Raw genomic sequence first — 19326 nt, 5'->3', positions numbered from 1 at the left:
GCCTTAGGTCATTAATATGGTCGAATCCGGAAACTATAATCTCGAAAACAAAAAGTTTATTCTTTCAGTGAAATATGGAACCGTTCCGTATTTTATCGAACGGGTGGCATTTTTAAGTCTAAATATTTCTGTTACATTGCACAACCTTAAATGTTATGTTATAATTATGTAAAATTCTAGCAAATTAGTTCGCAACGAGCCAGGCGGCCCAAACTGTTTTCATATACCCTGACTCTGCATGCAATGAACACAAGAGAAGTGACACAATTTCACCTGATTAATATTGCCTGCTAACCTAAAAAGAATTTTAGCTAAATATGCAGGTTTAAAAATATCTACTTCTGTGTATTGATTTTAAGAAAGGCATTGATGTTTATGGTTAGGTACAGTCGTGCAACAATTGTGCTTTTTACGCAAATGCGCTTTTGTTTAATCATACCCCGTTTGGCGAAGTTGGCTGTCTTTGTTAGGAAGAAATAGTCTTCACACAGTTCGCAACGAGCCAGACGGCCCAAACTGCTTCATATACCCTGACTCTGTTGCAAGAGAAGTGACACATTTTCCCTAGTTAAAAGAAATTCATGTTAGCAGGCAATATGAACTAAATATGCAGGTTTAAAAATATATACTTGTGTATTGATTTTAAGAAAGGCATTGATGTTTAGGGTTAGGTACACGTTGGAGCAACAACATTCGTTTTCGCGAATGCGCACCGCAATGATTATATGCAACGAAGGACACGCTATAGATAAACTAGTAATATCATCAACCATGTGTAGTTATAACTAGTGATTATGATTGATTGATTGTTTTTTATAAGATAAGTTTAATGCTAGCTAGCAACTTACCTTGGCTTCTTACTGCATTCGCGTAACAGGCGGGCTCCTCGTGAGGCAGGTGGGTAGAGCATTGGACTAGTTTAACCGTAAGGTTGCAAGATTGAATCCCCGAGCTGACAAGGTAAAAATCTGTTGTTCTGCCCCTGAACAAGGCAGTTAACCCACCGTTCCTAGGCTGTCATTGAAAATAAGAATGTGTTCTTAACTGACTTGCCTAGTTAAATAAAGGTGTAAAAAAATAAATTATAATAATCGGCCAAATCGGTGTCCAATAATACCGATTTCCGATTGTTATGAAAACTTGAAATCGGCCCAAATTAATCGGCCAATCCGATTATTCGGTCGACCTCTAATATAAACTTGATTGTGTGTTTTGGATCATTGTCTTGCTGCATGACCCAGCTGCGCTTCAGCTCACAGATGGCTGGCCTGACATTCTCCTGTAGAATTCTACAGAAGTATAAGGGGGTGGACCTTTTCACACAGGGGCATTGGGTGTTGCATAACTTTGTTTATGAAATAAGTATGTAGTTGTTGTGTTACAGTTGAAGTCGGAAGTTTACATACACCTTAGCCAAATACATTTAAACTCAGTTTTTCACAAATTCCCTGTCAGTTAGGATCACCACAGAATAATAGTGGAGAGAATGATTTATTTCAGCTTTTATTTCTTTCATCACATTCCCAGTGGCTCAGAAGTTTACATACACTCAATTAATATTTGTTAGCATAGCCTTTAAATTGTTTAACTTGGGTCAAATGTTTCAGGTAGCCTTCCACAACCTTCCCACAATTAGTTGGGTGAATTTTGGCCCATTCCTCCTAACTGAGCTGGTGTAACTGAGTTAGGTTTTTAGGCCTCCTTTCTCGCACAAGCTTTTTCAGTTCTGCCCACACATTTTCCATAGGATTAAGGTCAGGGCTTTGTAATGACCACTTCAATACCTTAACTTTATTGTCCTTAAGCCATTTTGTTTGGGGTCATGTTCCATTTGGAAGACCCATTTGCGACCAAGCTGTAACTTCCTGACTGTCTTGATGTTGCTTCAATATATCCACATAATTTTCCTGCCTCATGATGCAATCTCTTTTGTGAAGTTCACCAGTTCCTCCTGCAGCAAAGCACCCCCACAACATGATGCTGCCACCCCCGTGCTTCATGGTTGGGATGATGTTCTTCAGCTTGCAAGCCTCCCCCTTTTCCCTCCAAACATATTGATGGGCATTATGGCCAAATGGTTCTATTTTTGTTTCTTCAGACCAGAGGACATTTTTCCAAAAAGTACGATCTTTGTCCCCATGTGCAGTTGCAAACCGTAGTCTGGCTTTTTTTGTGGTTTTGGAGCAGTGTCTTCTTCCTTGTTGGGCGGCCTTTCAGGTTATATCGATATAGGACTCGTATTACTGTGGATATAGATACTTTTGTACCTGTTTCCTCCAGCGTCTTCACAAGGTCCTTTACTGTTGTTCTGGGATTGGTTTGCACTTTTCGCGCCAAAGTATGTTCATCTCTAGGAGACAGAATGCGTCTCATTCATGAGCGGTATGACGGCTCTGTGGTCCCATGGTATTTATACTTGCGTATTATTGTTTGTACAGATGAACGTGGTACCTTCAGGTGTTTGGAAATTGCTCCCAAGGATGAACCAGACTTGTGGAGGTCTACAAATTATTTTCTGAGGTCTTGGCTGACTTCCTTTGATTTTCCCGTAATGTCAAGCAAAGATGCACTGAGTTTGAAGGTAGGCCTTGAAATACATCCACTGGTACACCTCCAATTGACTCAAAGGATGTCAATTAGCCTATCAGAAGATTTAAGGAATTTTCTGGAATTTTCCAAGCTGTTTAAAGGCACAGTCAATTTAGTGTATGTAATCTTCTGACCCACTGGAATTGTGATACAGTGAATTATAAGTAAAATAATCTGTCTGTAAACAATTGTTGGAAAAATGACTTGTCATGCCATAAAGTAGATGTCCTAACCGACTTGCCAAAACTATAGTTTGTTCACAATAAATTTGTGGAGTGGTTGAAAAATGAGTGTAATGACTCCAACCTAAGTGTATGTAAACTTCTGACTTCAACTGTATGTTTACTCAGGTTCCATTTATCTAATATTAGGTTTTAGTTGAAGATCTGATAACATTCAGTATAAAAAATATGCAAAAGTAGAAGAAATTAGGAGGGTAAATGTGTTTTCACAGCACTGTATGACTGATTTAGTATCTTCATGTATGGTGCAAGGGAACTCTGATTAGCTTTTTGACAAAGTATCTGCTGAATTTGGAAGTTGAGTTTATTACATGATCAGGATAGCTATGTTATCATCATATCCACATTAAACATACAGTGAGGGAAACAATTATTTGATCCCTTGTTGATTTTGTATGTTTGCCCACTGACAAAGAAATGATCAGTCTATCATTTTAATGGTAGGTTTATATGAACAGTGAGAGACAGAAAAAACACAAAACAATCCAGAAAAACACATGTCAAAAATGTTATAAATTGATTTGCATTTTAATGGGGGAAATAAGTATTTGACCTCCTCTCAATCAGAAAGATTTCTGGCTCCCAGGTGTCTTTTATAAAGGTAACAAGCTGAAATTAGGAGTACACGTAAAGGGAGTGCTCCTAATCTCAGCTTGTTACCTGTATAAAAGACACCTGTCCACAGAAGCAATCAATCAGATTCCAAGCTCTCCACCATGGCCAAGACCAAAGAGTTCTCCAAGGATGTCAGGGACAAGATTGTAGACCTACACAAGGCTGGAATGGGCTACAAGACCATCGCCAAGCAGCTTGGTGAGAAGGTAACAACAGTTGGTGCGATTATTCGCAAATGGAAGAAACACAAAAGAACTGTCAATCTCCCTCAGCCTGGGGCTCCATGCAAGATCTCACCTCGTGGAGTTGCAATGATCATGAGAACGGTGAGGAATCAACCCATAACTACACGATAGGATCTTGTCAATGATCTCAAGGCAGCTGGGACCATAGTCACCAAGAAAACAATTGGGAACACTCTACACCGTGAAGGACTGAAATCCTGCAGCGCCCGCAAGGTCCCCCTGCTCAAGAAAGCACATATACATGCCCGTCTGAAGTTTGCCAATGAACATCTGATTGATTCAGAGGACAACTGGGTGAAAGTGTTGTGGTCAGATGAGACCAAAATGGAGCTCTTTGGCATCAACTCAACTCGCTGTGTTTGGAGGAGGAGGAATGGTGCCTATAACCCCAAGAACCCCATCCCCACTGTCAAACAAGGTGGAAACATTATGCTTTTGGGGTGTTTTTCTGCTAAGGGGACAGGACAACTTCACCGCATCAAAGGGACGATGGACGGGGCCATGTAGCGTCAAACCTTCCCTCAGCCAGGGCATTGAAAATGGGTCGTGGATGGGTATTCCAGCATGACAATGACCCAAAACACACGGCCAAGGCAACAAAGGAGTGGCTCAAGAAGAAGCACATTAAGGTCCTGGAGTGGCCTAGCCAAATCTTTAGAGGGAGCTGAAGGTTCGAGTTGCCAAACGTCAGCCTCGAAACCTTAACGACTTGGAGAAGATCTGCAAAGAGGAGTGGGACCAAATCCCTCCTGAGATGTGTGCAAACCTGGTTGCCAACTACAAGAAACGTCTGACCTCTGTGATTGCCAACAAGGGTTTTGCCACCAAGTACTAAGTCATGTTTTGCAGAGGGGTCAAATACTTATTTCCCTCATTAAAATGCAAATCAATTTTTAATGCTTTTGACATGTTTTCCTGGATTTTTTTGTTATTCAATCTCTCACTGTTCAAATAAACCTACCATTACAATTATAGACTGATAATTTCTTTGTCAGCGGTCAAACGTACAAAATCAGCAGGGGATCAAATACTTTTTTCCCCTGTATGCATCAACAGTTCAAATAGTGTACACACATTCTGGCTAACACATCAAGGGTGATGTATGCTGGGCAGCAGCAACAGAGAGACACTGTCTGTCAGTGAGAAGCCTGCCTCGCTGTCCCTGATTGATCTGCCAGACACTAGTACAGAGAGGCATGCAGGCCAGGGATGTCACGATGTGGCTTCACTCTGACATCTCAATACAGAAGAGACACGAGGCGGGGGCTTGGCACGCCATGGTGGCTCTGGCACACACACAGGACCCCGAAGTTTGGTCCTAATGGTGGACGGTGGATAGTGATATCGTCTTATCAGGTTGTATGCTGCTAATATTATTGCACTGTCAAGATTGTTTTGGTCTTCATGCAGATGAGTTGTTTTGTTTGACAAGGCGGTGCATACTAATTAACATTTCAGTTTTGCTTCTAAAACGTCCAAGTTAGCTAGCTATACACAGCACATTTGAATCTCTATTGTAACAATGTGATAATGAAGGCTCATTTGCTAATAGGTCGTGTTGTTTTGTGGCTGCTCATCTGGATAACCATTATAGCCCGTGCTTAGCATGTGAAATGAGCAGCAGCTTTTTGGGAAGCTCTATTTACAGTGGGGCAAAAAAGTATTTAGTCAGCCACCAATTGTGCAAGTTCTCCCACTTAAAAAGATGAGAGAGGCCTGTAATTTTCATCACAGGTACACTTCAACTATGACAGACAAAATGAGAAAATAAATCCAGGAGCAAGATTTCTGGCTCTCACAGACCTGTAACTTCTTCTTTAAGAGGCTCCTCTGTCCTCCACTCGTTACTTGTATTAATGGCACCTGTTTGAACTTATCAGTATAAAAGACACCTGTCCACAACCTCAAACAGTCACACTCCAAACTCCACTATGGCCAAGACCAAAGAGCTGTCAAAGGACACCAGAAACACAATTGTAGACCTGCACCAGGCTGGGAAGACTGAATCTGCAATAGGTAAGCAGCTTGGTTTGAAGAAATCAACTGTGGGAGCAATTATTAGGAAATGGAAGACATATAAGACCACTGATAATCTCCCTCGATCTGGGGCTCCACGCAAGATCTCACCCCATGGGGTCAAAATGATCACAAGAACGGTGAGCAAAAATCCCAGAACCACATGGGGGGACCTAGTGAATGACCTGCAGAGAGCTGGGACCGAAGTAACAAAGGCTACCATCAGTAACACACTACGTCGCCAGGGACTCAAATCCTACAGTGCCAGACGTGTCCCCCTGCTTAAGCCAGTACATGTCCAGGCCCGTCTGAACTTTGCTAGAGAGCATTTGGATGATCCAGAAGAAGATTGGGAGAATGTCATATGGTCAGATGAAACCAAAATATAACTTTTTGGTAAAAACCCAACTCGTTGTGTTTGGAGGACAAAGAATGCTGAGTTGCATCCAAAGAACACCATACCTTCTGTAAAGCATTTGGGTGGAAACATCATGCTTTGGGGCTGTTCTTCTGCAAAGGGACCAGGACGACTGATCCGTGTAAAGGAAAGAATGAATGGGGCCATGTATCGTGAGATTTTGAGTGAAAACCTCCTTCCATCAGCAAGGGCATTGAAGATGAAACGTGGCTGGGTCTTTCAGCATGACAATGATCCCAAACACACCGCCCGGGCAACGAAGGAGTGGCTTCGTAAGAAGCATTTCAAGGTCCTGGAGTGGCCTAGCCAGTCTCCAGATCTCAACCCCATAGAAAATCTTTGGAGGGAGTTGAAAGTCTGTGTTCCCCAGCATCAGCCCCAAAACATCACTGCTCTAGAGGAGATCTGCATGGAGGAATGGGCCAAAATACCAGCAACAGTGTGTGAAAACCTTGTGAAGACTTACAGAAAACATTTGACCTCTGTCATTGCCAACAAATGGTATATAACAATGTTTTGAGAAACTTTTGTTATTGACCAAATACTTATTTTCCACCATAATTTGCAAATAAAATCATTAAAAATCCTACAATGTGATTTTCTGGATTTTTTTTCTTCTCATTTTGTCTGTCATAGTTGAAGTGTACCTATGATGAAAATTACAGGCCTCTCTCATCTTTTTAAGTGGGAGAACTTGCACAATTGGTGGCTGACTAAATACTTTTTTGCCCCACTGTATTTATCTTATGTTTTAGGGAGACTTTCTCCTCTTGACAGACAGTAATAACAACTTTTTAATGATACAGTGCATTTGGAAAGTATTCAGACCCCTTGACTTTTTCCACATTTTGTTACATTACAGCCCTATTCTAAAATGGATTAAATAATTTTCCCCCTCAATCTGCACACAATACCCAGTAATAGCAAAGCAAAAACAGATTTTTAGACATTTTTGCAAATGTCTTAAAATGGAAACATCACATTTCCATAAGTATGCAGACCCTTTACTTAGTACTTTGTTGAAGTACCTTTGGCAGTGATTACGGTCTTCTTGGGTATGACGCTACAAGCTTGGCACACCTGTATTTGGGAAGGTTCTCCCATTCTCTGCAGATAATTTTAAGCTCTGTCAGGTTGGATGGGGAGCGTGTCTGCACAGCTATTTTCAGGTCTTTCCAGAGATTTTCTATCAGGTTCAACTCCGGGCCCTGGCTGGGTCACTCAAGGACAATCAGATACTTGTCCGGAAGCCGCTCCTTGTCTTGGCTGTGTGCTTAGGGCTGTTGTCCTGTTGGAAGGTGAACCTTCGCCCCAGTCTGATCGCTCTGGAGCAGGTTTTCATTCTCAATCTTGACTAGTCTCCCAGTCCCTGCTGTTGAAAAACATCCCCACAGCATGATGCTGCCACCACAGTGCTTCACCGTAGGGATGGTGCCATGTTTCCTCCAGACGTGACGCTTGGCATTCAGGCCAAAGAGTTCCATCTTGGTTTCATCACACCAGAGAATCCTGTTTCTCATGGTCTGAAATTCCTTTAAGTGCCTTTTGGCAAACTCCAAGCGGGCTGTCATATGCCTTTTACTGAGGAGTGGCTTCTGTCTGGCCACTCTACCATAAAGGCCTGATTAGTGGCGTTGTAGAGATGGTTGTCTTGGAATGTTCTCACATCTTCACAGAGGAACTCTGGAGCTCTGTCAGGGTGACCATTGGGTTCTTGGTCACCTCCCTGACCAAGGCCCTTCTCCCCCGATTGCTCAGTTTGGCCGGGCGGCCAGCACTAGGAAGTCTTGGTAGTTCCAAACTTCTTCCATTTAAGAATGATGGAGGCCACTGTGTTCTTGGGGACCTTCAATGCTGCAGACATTTTTTGGTATCCTTCCCCAGATCTGTGCCTCGACACAATCCTGTCTCGGAGCTCTACTGACAATTCCTTAGACCTCATGGCTTGGTTTTTGCTCTGACATGCACTGTCAGCAGTTGGACCTTATATAGACAGGTGTGTGCCTTTCCAAGTCATGTCCAATCAATGGAATTTACCACAGGTGGACTCCAAGTTGTAGAAACATCTCAACGATGATCAATGGAAACAGGATGCACCTGGGCTCAATTGAGTCTCATAGCAAAGGGTCTGAATACTTGTGTAAATAAGGTATCTGTTTTTTATTTTTAACGCATTTGCAAACATAAAACCCTATTTCCACTTTGTCATTATGGGTTATTGTGTGTAGATTGATGAGGAAAAAATGTAATTCAATCAATTTTAGAATAAGGCTGTACCGTAACAAAATGTGGAACAAGGAAAGTGGTCTGAAGACTTTCTGAATGCGCTGTATTAGCTGGGGATTGTCTTCTGAACTCTAGCCTGAAGGGACAGCCACAGCTGTTGTTCTACTCTACTGAGAGTGTTGTAGCTTGTAGTGTTGTAACCACCATATGTGGTTAATAATATTAAGTCATAGAGTAAATGGACTACATCTTCAAGTAAATGGAGAGCTTGTATGGAAGCACTTCATCTATTAGTTCATCCAACCCACCTTAGCCTATAATTAAATGTTCTGCTCTGCTTTAGTGAAGTGAAGACTTGGTAGGCAGACTATCGTATAGTTATCAACCAATAATAATAATAATTGATTCTTAGCACTATATCCTTTCTGCTTAGCCAGTGAGATGAGAGAGGAGAGCACCAGGGGCTAACTGGGTCCAGTACATGCCTGCTGCTGTTTATTGTTCCACTACCCTACTAGTCCAGACACTATGCCACAGGAGAGGGAGGGTTCAGAAAGGAGTGATTGACACTGAGTTGGGAAGTCCCTGCCCCAGATGTTAATTTGATTTCATTTGTTAGGTGACATTTTCAAGAGACTACACCTTTGACTGAGTTCAAATTAAGTGTAAGCTCAACCATGATAAATCATATTGCCCTAGATACACCACCTCATTCCCTAGCTTTTTCCAATGAACAGCACATTTGTCAATTGGTATTCTCCAGGCCAGGGCAACTGTAGTTGGGGCGGGAAGTTCAGCGTAGCGAATTAGGGGTTGTGTCTTGTCGGCCGTGTAGAGCGTGGCCTCGTTGTGATAAGTGTTATTACGATTATCTCGATGTGCTCCTCGTCCCTTTTGGTTGGCCCTCCCAGATTATAAAATGCTTTAATCAAATCTTAATTGGGTGGTCATTAAAACTACAGTGACTCCAATCCAAGTCGGAGAGTCCAATCGAGGACATCTTACCGTTGTGCTGCTACACAGAATGTTTAAACAGATCTGCTGAGTAATTACAGGGGGGAGTGAAAGCTACTTTCTTACCAATTATGATCAGCCATTCTGCAAGCCTACTTACTCTAAGCACATTCAACCAATTTAATGGAATCGATATGGGTTTTAATGAAAGGCAAAGAGCCGTGAGCTGAAACAGCCCTCAGTCGGAAGTTACAGTTTAGCACTGATAAATTCTAAGGGTACCCTGACCTTATCGCAGTCTGGGTTCAAATACTACTGATATTGTGGCTCCTCCAGATTTAACACAGAGAGCAATGCTAGTTTTATTTGCAATATATTAGTCAAATTAAAATTAAAAGCAGGCCTAAGCTTAATGTTGGGCAATCAAGATTTAACGTTGTTATAGCCTTTTGATGATAATTGAATATGACATTTGAGTGCAGAGTCTGTTTACAGTCTGCACTGAATTCTCCTCTGGGCTTGTTCCTCAAAATATACAATTTTTAAATCTACAGCAAGAGATTATGTGGAAATACTCCTCCAGAAATTCTATTGCAATGTAAAATTTGTAGTCTTTCATTTCAACTCAGTTTCATCACACCAGAGAATCTTGTTTCTCATGGTCAGACATTTCTTTAAGTGCCTTTTACTGAGGAGTGGCTTCCGTCTGGCAACTCTACCATAAAGGCCTGATTAGTGGCGTGTTGTAGAGATGGTTGTCTTGGAACGTTCTCACATCTTCACAGAGGAACTCTAGAGCTCTGTCAGTGACCATCGGGTTCTTGGTCACCTCCCTGACCTCTCCCCCGATTGTTCAGTTTGGCCGGGCGGCCAGCTCTAGGAAGAGGCTTGGTAGTTCCAAACTTCTTCCATTTAAGAATGATGGAGGCCACTGTGTTCTTGGGGACCTTCAATGCTGCAGACATTTTTTGGTATCCTTCCCCAGATCTGTGCCTCGACACAATCCTGTCTCGGAGCTCTACGGACAATTCCTTAGACCTCATGGCTTGGTTTTTGCTCTGACATGCACTGTCAGCAGTGGGACCTTATATAGACAGGTGTGTGCCTTTCCAAGTCATGTTCAATCAATTGAATTTACCACAGGTGGACTCCAATCAAGTTGTAGAAACATCTCAACGATGATCAATGGAAACAGGATGCACCTGAGCTCAATTGAGTCTCATAGCAAAGGGTCTAAATACTTGTGTAAATAAGGTATTTCTGTTTTTTATTTTTAACTCATTTGCAAACATAAAACCCTATTTCCGCTTTGTCATTATGGGGTATTGTGTGTAGATTGATGAGGAAGCTACTTTTTAGTCTTTCATTTAGATTCTAATCGTTTCCCCTGTGTATTTACTACCCGGTTGTCATCCACCTTCAGAAACTGGGAGAGTGAGTAAGATTCTGATATTCTGAAGTAATTGGATTTAGGATCCCACTGCTGGGCCCTTCTGGGGAATGGAAGGCTGCCCTCGGTGGGGAAGTAGAAGGGTATCAGCGAACTGCCTCGGCTCCTGTTCACACCTGAACCCAGGAGGACTTCGTTAGTGAGAGACTTGAGAGTCATCATGGATTTAGATATTTCTACTTGGACCCTTGAGAAGGGCTCTAAAAGTGTGACCAATTTGGTATTTATTTTGCGACCAGGAGTTTTATGTTGGCAGCAGATAATTGTTCTAATGAAAAGGCCTCTGATTGCCCTAGAGAAAAAGGTGAGTCAATAGCGGCTTGCTTCTAGCGCAACCAAGTCAACAGATCTGACCCATATTACCGCCGCAACATTTGTATCTTCCTATAGGGGATCACCGGACCACATTTTACATTCATAAATCATGTCGTGGGCAGTTTTAAAACTGCTCAGTGGTGTTAAGTACTTAAGTAGTACTTTTACTTAAGTAGTTTTTTGGGGTATCTGTACCTTACTATTTATATTTTTTTCAACTTTTACTTATACTCTACTACATTCCTAAACAAAATAATGTACTTTTTACTCCTTACATTTTCCCTGACACCCAAAAGTACTACTTACATTTTCAATGCTTCGCTGTCTAATTCACGCACTTATCAAGAGAACATCCCCGGTCTTCCCTACTGCTTCTGATCTGGCAGACTCACTAAACACAAATGCTTCGTATGTAATTGACGTCTGAGTGTTGAAGTGTGCCCCTGGCTACCCATTAATTTAACTATCTAGAAAATTGTGCCATCTGGTTTGCTTAATATAAGGAATTTGAAATTATTTATACTTTTACTTCTGATACTTAAGTATATTTTAGCGATTACATTTACTTTTGATACTTAAGTACATTTAAAACCAAATACTTTTAGACTTTTACTCAAGTAGTATTTTACTGAGTGACTTTTACTTGAGTAATTTTCTTTTAAGGTATCTTTACTTTTACTCAAGTATGACAATTGGTTACTTTTTCCACCACAGAAACTGCTTGCGGGTCATTAACCATTTGTTTACATTTGTTCGGTCATGCTACCTCATTGGCTAGCTAGCTAACTTTACCAGTATATCCAAACATTTGAGGGCAGATAAAGGAAATAATAGCTTCTTCGGGAGATCAATGATCATAGCAATGAATGACAGCTCGCTTGCACGTCATCATCATAAACTTCACATTTTTAAAGAGATGGTGTACAATTTTCACTGTAATGCACCAGATAACTAGCCTGCTCATCCTCATGTCATTCCGTATTACAGCTTTCTGGACCACTGTAAAAGGAGCTCTGCCAGTTGATTTAACATATAAGCCACTTCACAGGACATTGCCTTTGTCCACTGTCTTAACAGTGTTAATGAAGTGTAAACCTCTCAATTCACACCATCAAAGCAAGGGTTGGGATTATGCCAGGTAAAGGACCCTGCCTTTTAAGTGTACTTGCCCAATGCCCATAGAAATAGAATCGCATAGAACTAGAATCAATGTCCTATACCTTGGAACATGCTCCCAGACACCCTGCAGAGAGACAGTGTTGCTAGAGTTTTGAGGCTGCATCGCCAGACCAGATAGACAATGACCTGCTGTCAACAGAAGGGCAAAATCTGGGAATGATTAATGCAATAGAAAGGGCCGAGTCAGCGCCCCAAAACTGAATATTAAAGCTGACCTTCTAGATGAGGAGGCCGAGCCAAGTTAACCTGACAAGCTGTCAAAGCTCTGTGTGCTAGCCATTTTTCAATGCAAATAGACTGGGTTCTTCTCTTAAACCTGCCAATAGCAGACCCCTCTAAAACTGAATGACATATTGGGTCAGGCTTTTCACTGACTTCATTTCTCATTGGTCATAGTCATTCACTCATCTATATGGATGGATTTTTGAACACCCGCTGAAATTGCAAAGGACTCTACGTCCGTCTCCCAATAAAAATATGTGACCGTTAACTGCCCCATTAAGGTTTTATTATTGACGAGCCTGAAACTTACCTCTCCAGCAGTATGTAAATGAGCTGTCCTGTTTATATTTTGCATTCCTAAAAGGCCCTTGTATCGTCAGTATAAAACTTTGGCAGTATTTCCAGACACTTCCCTCCCACATTAAGACTTCTCCAACTTTGTGACTTGCATCTCTTGCCGCTGGTCAAAAGCTGGTACTTCAACCCTGTGTAAATATCAAGAATATTCATATGCTAGAAGAAGAAACAATTCAGTGTGAGGGTGAAGTGAGACAATATTGACTAGTCTGCCAGTTCCACTTCGCATGTGTGGAAGTAAGAGTTAATTCGGCATAGTTGGAAAAGACTCCCAGCTGTCTCTTAACATAACACTGCCACAGCATTTAGCCATTTTGTTCTGAGTGGTTCACCTTCAAAATAAACCACTTTGTCATGGGAGGGCTGAACACAATGCACTTTTGTGCAAGCTCGCTAAAACTAGGTATATCTTGTGGTAAACACTATCAAACAGTTGTATCAAAGTTTGTCAAACCTAAGCATTATCGACCTGTGGTATACGAGCGGCACAGTGGCCTAAGGCACTGCTTCTGCAAGAGGCGTCACTACAGTCCCTTGTTCGAATCCAGGCTGAATCACATCCGGCCGTGATTGGGGGTCCCATAGGGCAGCGCACAATTGGCCAAGGGTCGTCCGGGTTTGGCCGGGGTAAGCCGTCATTGTAAATAAGAATTTGTTCTTAAATGACTTGCCTAGTTTTAAATAAAGGTCAAATAAAAAAATAAATGTTGGGTTCTAACATTAAAAGACAGCTAATTGATTACACTGCATTACAATGATGGATATACAGTGTCTTCAGAAAGTATTCAAACCTCTTGACTTTTTCCACATTTTGTTGTTTTAGATCGTGAATAAAAATGTATTAAATGTATATATTTTTTGTCACCGTCCTACACACAATAGCCCATAATGTCAAAATGGTATTATGTTAAAAAAATTTTTTTACTACAAATTCATTTCAAATGAAAGGCTTGAGTCAATAAGTATTCAACCCCTTTGTTATGACAAGGCTAAATAAGTTCAGGAGTAAAAATGTGTTTAACAAGTCACATAATAAGTTGCATGGACTCTGTGTGCAATAATAGTGTATAATAATTTAACATTATTTTTGAAAGTCTTAACATGTTTTCACTTTGTTATTGTGGGGTATTGTGTGTAGATGGTTGAGAGAACACAATGTGGAATACGGGTATGAATACCTTCTGAAGGCACTGTATGTTTGAAAGTAAAAGAATTTCATACATTTCAATTCCCCAAGGTCAAATATCCTCAAGATGTCTTGTACATTGCTTCTAACGTTGCTTGTGCCAATGCTTTTCTATCTGCCTTTTAACAGCCAAATATGAACATGTGATTTGTGCCTTGCTGGGTCTTAGGCTATAAAATAGTTTTATGTTATTCCAGTCCCATTAAGTGTCTGTCAAGGTGACGTCACACTTCTCACAGTCACAATGCATTTAACTAAGAGTGCCAGGTCTCAAAGGAAGTTTTGTCCTGAATATCACAATGGTTTTCGTTACATACATAATTACATTTTTTCATCCAGCCTCTGAGATGGATATTTTGCATCTCAAAGACGAAATGCTTTTAGAGATTCTAATGAGGATGCATCTTTGAATATTTTTTGTAGACCTAGACTTGATTTCTTTAATTACTTTATCTTCCCCTTACACCCCTGTAAAAATTCAACTGGAGAGATGAAAGGAGCCCAATACATATAAAGCTATTATAGTATCATTTTTTGTGAATTCTCAAATAGGTGTATCGAATGAATTTCGCAATGAGGTATTCTTCCATCTTAATGTTCATGTTTTGGCAAGGTTTTCTGGTCTCCTGACTGACTGACGCTTCTTCCTGGTAACCATTTCACTGTGTCAAATTGACTATCTACATAATAACCATTGCCATTTTCTAGGCATTATATGGGTTGTATTGCTTTTGGGGGGGTTGGGGATGGGTTGCTATTGCTAAGCACCTCTATCTCTCTAACTCTCTTTCTCTGTCTATCTGTTGTTTGGATGCGGGTGCTGGATATGGGTCCTCTCTTCTCTCACCTGTAGTTGGGGGGAGACCTGGGAGGAGGTGTTGGGGGAAGTCCAGCAGTAAGTGAGCCCTTCCGTTTCTCCATTTGCCTGCCCCCATCTGCATGTTGCATGCTCTTAGAGGTTCTAGCTGGGGTCAAAACTTAACTGCTACACAGTTCAAAGCTGAACAAGCTATTTTTTTCCCCGCACACTCACGCCTCACCTTTTGACCTTGCTTGCCACTGATGGGGACGATTCCAGTGGACGATTGCTCAAATTGCGAAATCATAGACCGAAATTCTGACTGAAGATATACAAACTAGTTTCGACCTCTGCAAATCAGAGCATTGGAGAATGTATTTCTCGTGTCAGGATTTCAGCTTTAGTGAATGTACAAAATCACATTTGTCGATCATGACATTGTCTTTAAAAATAAATCATTAGATGCCACCATTGTTATTTGAAACCGACTCTGAGCACTTGACAACAAAAATGAGTTTGGAACCTGTCTCTTCATCGAAGGTTGCTAGAGAACCGTCGAGGAGGTACATTCTGGATTCATAGTTGTGCTGATGTCCTGTATGTTTTTTTTTGTGTGTGCATATGTGTGTGACTCAGGTGGGACAGAACTTTATCCCCTCGTCAGTTCCCAACACATTCGCCCCATCGCCCACTCCTGCAGTGCTCAGCAGTGGCCTCAACGACCTGTTTGAGCTCTCCACAGGCATGGCCATCACCACAGGAGGCTATGTCACCCCAAAGTCTGTGAGTACCCACAGCTCGATGCTTATGTTGATGTTCAATGCTAATGCTATCCAGAGCTTAATGTTAATGTTAGCACTATGTTGGGATAAAGATTTTCATTGCTGAGTTAGCACACCAGCAAGGGCAGAGAATAAAGCTCATCAGAATGCTAATGCTAACTCATTAGGACCTAGCAAGCAGAGAAATGCATACAGAAAGGGGAAAGGGGGATACCTCGTCAGTTGTACAACTGAATGCCTTCAACTGAAATGTGTCTTCCGTATTTAACCCAAAACCCTCTGAATCAGAACCTTGAGCCCTGCCTCAGTCGCTCTTCATGTAGGACAGTGTATAAATATAGTTATGACGTTGTTTGGCAGGGGTGGAAGGAGGGGTGTGTTAAGTTAATGTTGGCATCAACAGGCTCCACCCTAGATTCCTGTTCAAAATGGTTAATTTAGATAGATCATACAGTTGAGTCATGCAGAAGAGGCTCACAGAGTCCTCGCTGTGTTATGTGTGCTGTTGATTGGTACGTGTAGCAGCAGGACACAGCATCCTGTCCAAGGTATCCATCTTAATTTACAGGTGCCATTCTCCATCTCCCTTTGTGTCTGACTCAATACAATGAGTGGGCTACACAGCACAGACACGTAGTTCAGCACTTGTTGTGCAAATCCTGTATGACTCAGGTTGCCATTTTCAAATGACCTTGTGTGCTCTCTCTGCTCCCAGGTATTGGTGAAGCAGTTTGCATGTTCATATTTCTTTATTTATTGTCTATCTCTTCCCCCAGATATGGCTGCCTGCAGTGAAAGCTAAAGGGCTAGAGATCTCAGGCACATTCTCCCGCCGACAGGGCCAAATGTACATGGACATGACCTTCACCAACAAGGCCCTGCAGCACATGACCGACTTTGCTATCCAGTTCAACAAGAACAGGTGAGAGAGGGTGCGACTGGTATCAAATCCTATATGCCATCTCTTGCTATTGTGCCCTTAGTCACAGTGCGATCTAAGAGGTTGACACGGTGTCTCAGGGTCTTCGGATAAAGACTCAAGACAATATCTCATCTATACCAGCATTCAAGCTCCTCTGTGGCCTCACTGTAAAAAAAACTTCTCTCTGCCTTTTGTTCACACGAACCTTGTATTTAGTTGCTCATCGCGACTCTCCATTCACTATAATCATGGCCATTCACTAAACACATTGTTCATAGATAAGAGGTTAGTTCTCAGAAACTATCCACTTAGTGAAAGGGATATGGCTATTTATTGTCATGTATTTCACAAAAATAGTACAATGAGTGTAAATGTGAGTCTTTGTCCCAGGGCATACATGGAAAGGTATGTACAGTTGAAGCCTGAAGTTTACATACACTTAGGTTGGAGTCATTAAAACTTGTTTTTCAACCACTCCACAAATGTCTTGTTAACGAACTATAGTTTTGGCAAGTCGGTTAGGACATCTACTTTGTGCATGACACAAGTAATTTTTCCAACAATTGTTCACAAACAGAATATTTCACTTATAATTCACTGTATCACAATTCTAGTGGGTCAGAAGTTTACATACACTAAGTTGACTGTGCCTTTAAACAGATTGGGACATTCCAGAAATGATATCATGGCTTTAGAAGCTTCTGATAGGTTAATTGACATCATTTGAGTCAATTGGATGTGTACCTGTGCCCACCTTCAAACTTTGCTTGACATCATGGGAAAATCAAAAGAAATCAGCCAAGACTTCAGAAAATTTTGTTGTAGACCTCCACAAGTCTTGTTCATCCTTGGGAGCAATTTCCAAACGCCTGAAAGTACCACGTTCATCTGTACAAACAATACTACGCAAGTATAAACACCATGGGACCACGCAGCCGTTTACCGCTCAGGAAGAAGACGCGTTCTGTCTCCTAGAGATGAATGTACTTTGGTGCGAAAAGTGCAAATCAATCCCAGAACAACAGCAAAGGACCTTGTGAAGATGCTGGAGTAAACAGGTACAAAAGTATCTATATCCACAGTAAAATGAGTCTTATATCAACATAACCTCAAAGGCGGCTCAGCAAGGAACTTCATCCCAACCATTAAGCACGGGAGTGGCAGCATCATGTTGTGGGGGTGCTTTGCTGCAGAAGGGACTGGTGCACTTCACAAAATAGATTGCTCTTTGAGGAAGGAAAATTACGTGGATATATTGAAGCAACATCTCAAGACATCTGTCAGGAAGTTACAGCTTGGTCACAAATGGGTCTTCCAAATGGACAATGACCCCAAGCATACTTCCAAAGTTGTGGAAAAATGGCTTAAGGACAACAAAGTCAAGGTATTGGAGTGGCCATCACAAAGCCCTGACCGCCATCCTATAGAAAATTTGTGGGCAGAACTGATAAAGCGTGTTCGAGCAAGGAGGCCTACAAACCCGACAGTTACACCAGCTCTGTCAGGAGGAATGGGCCAAAATTCACCCAACTTATTGTGGGAAGCTTGTGGAAAGCTACCCTAAACGTTTGACCCAAGTTAAACAATTTAAAAGCAATGCTACCAAATACTAATTGAGTGTATGTAAACTTCTGACCCACTGGGAATGTGATGAAAGAAATAAAAGCTCAAATAAATCATTCTCTCTACTATTATTCTGATATTTCACATTCTTAAAATTAAGTGGTGACCTGAGTTTAAATGTATTTGGCTAAGGTGTATGTGAACTTCCCACTTCAACTGTATATTATGTGCACTCGGCTCCTTATGTTGGTACAGTATGGGAGCATACTGTATGATAACTAAACACGACCACTACTCTGGAATACAAGGAATTGTGAAGAGCAGACCTATACACTGTATATACAAAAGTATGTGGACACCCCTTTAAAGTAGTCGATTCAGCTATTTCAGCCACACGCATTGTTGACAGGGCCATGCAATCTCCATAGACAAACGTTGGCAGTAGAATGGCCTTACTGAAGAGCTCAAACGTTCACCGTGGCACCGTCATAGAATGCTACCATTCCAACAAGCTAGTTCGTCAAATTTCTGCCCTGCTAGCGCTGCTCCGGTCAAGGTCAAGTGAAGGGAAATCTTAATTTTACTGCATACAATGACATTCTAGACCATTCTGTGCTTCCAACTTTGTTGCAACCGTTTGGGGAAGGCCCTTTCCCGTTTCAACATGGCAATACTCTTGTGCACAAAGTGAGGTCCATACAGAAATGGTTTGTTATGATCGGTGTGGAGGAACTTGACTGGCCTGCACAGTGCCCTGACCTCAACCCCATTTTGGCTGAAAGGAATCAAGTCCTTTCAGCAATATTATAACATCTTGTGGAAAGCATTCCCAGAAGAGTGGAGGCTGTTATAGCAGCAAACTCCATATACCAGCTCCATATTAATGCCCATGATTTTGGAATGAGATGTTCGACGAGCAGTTGTCCATACTTTTTCTCATGTAGTGTATTTAGCTCCAGTCACCTGAAGCACTTAAGACCCTGTTATGCAATTTATGTTGTCTAGTTTCGGAGTGATCCCCACCACCCCTCTGCCCATCCACACTCCACTGATGCCCAGCCAGAGTATTGAAGTTTCCCTGCCTCTCAACACCATTGGGCCAGTCATGAAGATGGACCCACTGAACAACCTACAGGTAAACTCCTACATGTATTTTCTGGTTATGTAAAGCATGCTCGGCAAGAGCAGCCTACCTCTCAGGATTTTTCTGCCATTTTTAATCCTTGGGCGGGCTGCCAAAGCATTT

The 19326-nt window shown here is 41.7% G+C and overlaps 1 protein-coding gene across 2 annotated transcripts in view; it reads left to right on the top strand.

Annotated features, from left to right (window-relative positions):
* LOC112257929 (AP-2 complex subunit beta) overlaps positions 1-19326 on the top strand; it is a 66768-nt gene that overhangs the window by 23254 nt on the left and 24188 nt on the right. Inside the window, exons 15-18 of one of the 2 annotated variants that reach the window (XM_042326864.1) lie at positions 14868-14909; positions 15450-15596; positions 16372-16517; positions 19086-19215. In XM_042326864.1, coding sequence (XP_042182798.1) covers positions 14868-14909; positions 15450-15596; positions 16372-16517; positions 19086-19215 — 465 coding nt within the window. The remainder of the gene's footprint in view (positions 1-14867; positions 14910-15449; positions 15597-16371; positions 16518-19085; positions 19216-19326) is intronic. The other variant, XM_042326865.1, reaches the window with a different exon arrangement.

This window comes from Oncorhynchus tshawytscha, linkage group LG09 (assembly GCF_018296145.1).
Source record: "Oncorhynchus tshawytscha isolate Ot180627B linkage group LG09, Otsh_v2.0, whole genome shotgun sequence".
Taxonomy (NCBI): domain Eukaryota; kingdom Metazoa; phylum Chordata; class Actinopteri; order Salmoniformes; family Salmonidae; genus Oncorhynchus; species Oncorhynchus tshawytscha.
The sequence above is the reverse complement of the archived record's forward strand: the minus strand, read 5'-3'. Positions and strand labels throughout refer to the sequence as shown.